The following is a 4476-nucleotide window of genomic DNA, read 5'->3' as shown; positions in this document are numbered from 1 at the left end:
GAAAAGTTGAGCAGGAGTAGCGTACAGCTAGTTGATCATGGATAGACGGGTGCTAGCTTCAAGGAACTGCTTTAAGCATGGCATTAGACGTTTTTCAATTAGACGACCTCGTTTAATGAAATTAGACCATCTCGTCTAATAGCAAGATCCATTAGACCATCTCGTCTAATGGGATTAGACAACACGTCTAATTACATTTCCCTTGAAACTAATCTGAAGGAGTTAGACTACACGTCTAACTACGGTTCTCTTCATACTAATCTGAAGGAGTTAGACTACACATCTAACTCTCATCTGTTAGACTACACGTCTAACTACACATCCGTTAGACTGCACATCTAACTACGCATCCGCTAGACTGCACGTCTAACTACGTCTGTTAGACTGCTCTGGAAGTTTTTCTCAGATTACAAGGAAATGGTTCAAATCCAGAGCCAAAGATCGTAGTTCTCGAACAAGCAACCGAAAAGATTCTGGAGCATCCTCAGGATTGGGTATTGTTCCTCCGATGATCGTAGTACCAAGTACTTCCTGGCGAGCTCGAATATGATCCGATTTATAAGTAAGCATTTCTTGTAAAATATGAGCAACACCAAATCCTTCGAGAGCCCAAACCTCCATTTCTCCTACCCGCTGTCCCCCTTGCTTGGCCCTTCCTCTAAGGGGTTGTTGTGTAACAAGTGCATAATGTCCGCTGGAACGCCCATGGATTTTATCATCAACTTGATGAATTAATTTCAAGATATAAGGTTTTCCTATTATAACAGGTTGTTCAAAAGGATCCCCCGTTCTTCCATCAAATATTCTGCTTTTTCCTGGATACTCCGGTTCAAATACCCATGGATTCGTGGTTTGCTTACTGGCTTCATATAATTCAGAAAACACTAGCTTTCTAGAAGCTTCTTGTTCATATCTCTCATCAAAAGGCGCTATTCGATAATGTCTGTTTAGCAGACTTCCCGCTAATCCGAGCGAACATTCAAATATCTGTCCTACATTCATTCGTGAAGGTACTCCTAATGGGTTGAAGACCATATCAACAGGTCTTCCATCTTGCAAATAAGGCATATCTTGTCTAGGAAGAATTTTTGAAACGATACCTTTATTTCCATGTCTTCCAGCTACCTTATCACCTACTTTGATTTCACGTTTCTGTAAAATATATACACGAATAGTTTCTGGATTATAACTAGAACCCCCTTTTTTCTGGATCCATCTCACATCAATAACTCGACCCCTACCACCCGCAGGTAGTTTTAGACAAGTTTCCTTTGACGTAGATACTTGAATGCCAAGTATGGCTCGTAATAATCTATCTTCTGGAGCATACGAAGATTCTTTTACCATCTGAGGCGTTAATTTACCTACTAAAATATCACCCGTCTCGACCCAAGATCCCAGCATCACAATTCCATTTTTGCCTAAATTGCGGAGTAAATGGGCTTCTAAATGCGGTATTTCGTTAGTGATCCTTTCAGGGCCTTGGCTTGTCACATGCGTCTGAATTTCATATTTCCGTATATGAAACGAAGTATAAATATCTCCATATACCAAGTGTTCATTAATAAGTACTGCATCTTCAGAATTGTAACCTTCCCATGGCATATAAGCTACTAATAAATTTTTCCCCAAAGCTAGTTCGCCACCAAGTGTAGCCCCACCATTCGCTAAAATTTGCCCTTTTTTAATCCATGTCCCCCCGTGAACCTGTGGATTTTGATGCATACAAGTATTTTTGTTGGAACGTTGATACATAACTAATGGAATGCTTAGAGTATCTCCATTACTTGATAAAACAATCTTGTCAGTATTAGACTGCACGTCTAACTACGTCTATTAGACTGCACGTCTAACTACGTATCTATTAGACTGCACGTCTAACAGCGTATGCATCTAATTGTCAATCAGTCTAATGAATCCCATTTAGACTTAGTCTAATATAACATGTTTTCGATACACCTACACCAAAAACGATTAGACGGCATAAATTAAGTTTTATACACACTCATCATCAAAATTCCAATAGTCAAAATACTTTGACACTTAGTCAAAATAATTTGACCTAACAATTTCCCACTTTTTGATGATGATGTTAAAACTTTTCATAGGTAACAAAATAAGCATCCATCATATAAAAGAAAGAGTTAAAATTGTTCACCCATCTTAAAAAAACAGTTTCCAAAGAATCTAGTATTCAGAAACAGAATTCAAAGAACCAAGTTCATAAACTAATAGAAGATAGTTTCATAGAAAGGAGATTATTGTTCTTCCCTTTTTATGAGTGGGTCGATTGGGAAGCGAGATCCTTCATAGCTGAGTTCTTCACCAGTCAGTAAGTTGTGAAAAAGAGGGAGAGAACGACCACCACGGCCCGTTTCACCACTTCGGCCACCACGATCGCCTTTAGTGCTTCTACCACCACGATCACTGTTGCGACCTCTGCATCTCTTGATTGGTTTGTCTCTATTATCACTGGTTGGATTTCGCTTGGACCTGGTCCAAATTGAAATACCACCACCTCTTCTTTCGCTATAGTCCTCACCTTGAATAATAAGATTTTTGTTCTCTTTCTCGGCAGCAGCCTTAGCATCTTCTTCAGCTTGACTCCTCCTTGCAAAGGAATCAGCCTCCTATCAGCATCATCTCGGCTCATATTACGTTGAATTTAAACAATCTGATCTCGAATCAAGCTAATTCCATCCATAACTTTATTATGCATCTCAACGCTGTTTTCCCTTTCGCAGTCGAGTATCTCGGTTTGTCGTTTAAAGAAGTTCTTTTCAAATTTGGAGTATGACTTGTTGGCGATATGAACCTCGTACGTGTTCTTCTTCAGTGTCTGCTAAATCTCATTATGAGTCTTAAGAAGATCAGCAAATTCTTCCTTATTTTCTTTTTGAGTCTTCAAAATCTTCACCATATTGGATTCCATTACAACCATATTCCTCTGAAGAGTTGTCATCAATGCTGTCATGGACTTCATAAGCTCTGTACCGTCAGCAGATGATCCTTCATTAGATGAAATCTCTTGAGAATCTGCTGGAGCGGTCTGAATGAGACTAATATGAGTGAAAACTTGCATGGACTGTTCGGGTCCATCCTTCTCTGACTCACTATCAGACTTTTCTTCTTCTTCATCTTCCAAAATTTCTTCACATACCTTGTGAACCTTATCGGACATATCTTTTGAATGATGATAAGGGTGGAGAATATTATCATGAATATTTGCAGCAGTAATACTAGGGAATGGTAGAGGCTTGGAAGTTCCATCATTTTTGGCTTGTTCCCCCTCAGATGAGGAACTCTTTTCTAATTTCTTGTCTTTTGAGGGTTCCCCCTCAGATCTAGCAACATCAAGCTGATTTATTTAAGCGTTCTTCTCTGGAGATGCCTTTGCCCCGAGAACAGGGGACTCCAACACTTCCTCTTCCTGATTAATAACAGATTGGACGAGTTCCTTAACGACTTCTTCTTCTTCGATAATCGGGTTGGATTGAACGGGTTCCACAGTTTGCTCAATACTGGGTTGAGCCATTAGACGTTTTTCCTCAGCTGAAAAACCTCCCAATTCTACAAGAAGAGCAACAACTTTCTCATCTTCAATAAGATCATCAGACAGATCCATAAGTTCACCTTCATCTGAAGAGCTTCCAAATGGACTAGCCCCTGAGTAGTTTGCTCCATGAACATACCTGGTGACAGTAGAAATGTAATCCTCCATAATTTCGTCCAATCTTTTCAAAGCTTTTTCCGCTACATTAACACTCTTCTTAAGAGGGTTGAAATTGGCTCTTCTGGCCTGCAGAATCGGAAAGAGAGCTCATCCTCTCAAATTTGCTTCAACTAGCTTTTTTCTCTTAAGAGCTTCATAAACCTCCAATGTCTTGGCCCATTTCAAGGCTCTCTTCTCATTGCTTACAAGCTTTAACCATTGGCTGCTTATGCTTTTGCCCTTGATGACCTCATCGTACTTGATAGACATTCAGTTCAAGACCCAGGTGTCAAAAATCTCTATCTTTTCAGTAGCAATAATGTTGTCCTGATCCATCATAAAATTGACGATACAGGTCGCTTCAGAAACATCCTCATTAGGATCGATTGCAACATTCTTCCCTTTTCTAATCACCTCAACAGGCTTTGGAATATGCCTTGATTCCCCAATTGTGATTCCAGCAGCTTATCTTGTGGAACGCAAAATTTTGTGGGCAGAAAGGGGTTTGACAAAGAGTCCCGGCATGGGTTTGGCTGGAACAATCTTTCCGGTCACTAAGGACTCTGTTGGGACAGGATTTGGAACATAAGGCTCTTCGACTGGCATAGAAAGAGCCTTTTCTGATACATCGCCAGTAGCAAGGGTAAGAATTGCACATTTCTCTGGTTCCTAAGACACTGTAGCATTAGCAACTACGATATCGGGTTGACGGACATGAGATAGAACCCTGTCAAAATTTTCAATGATTGGACCAACTAGCTCAA

General features: G+C 40.1%; 1 protein-coding gene across 1 annotated transcript; it reads right to left on the bottom strand.

Moving 5' to 3' along the window:
* Positions 1–394: 394 nt before the first annotated feature.
* On the bottom strand, positions 395–1812 carry LOC124943528 (DNA-directed RNA polymerase subunit beta; the record flags this gene model as incomplete). The annotated part of the gene is made up of 1 exon (XM_047484027.1): positions 395–1812. A coding segment is annotated over one exon (1410 nt), but the record flags the coding sequence as incomplete, so codon positions are not given.
* Between the last annotated feature and the right edge of the window lie 2664 nt (positions 1813–4476).

The sequence above is a fragment of the Impatiens glandulifera genome, chromosome 6 (assembly GCF_907164915.1).
Source record: "Impatiens glandulifera chromosome 6, dImpGla2.1, whole genome shotgun sequence".
Classification (NCBI taxonomy): domain Eukaryota; kingdom Viridiplantae; phylum Streptophyta; class Magnoliopsida; order Ericales; family Balsaminaceae; genus Impatiens; species Impatiens glandulifera.
This window is presented reverse-complemented; position numbering and strand designations above follow the sequence as displayed.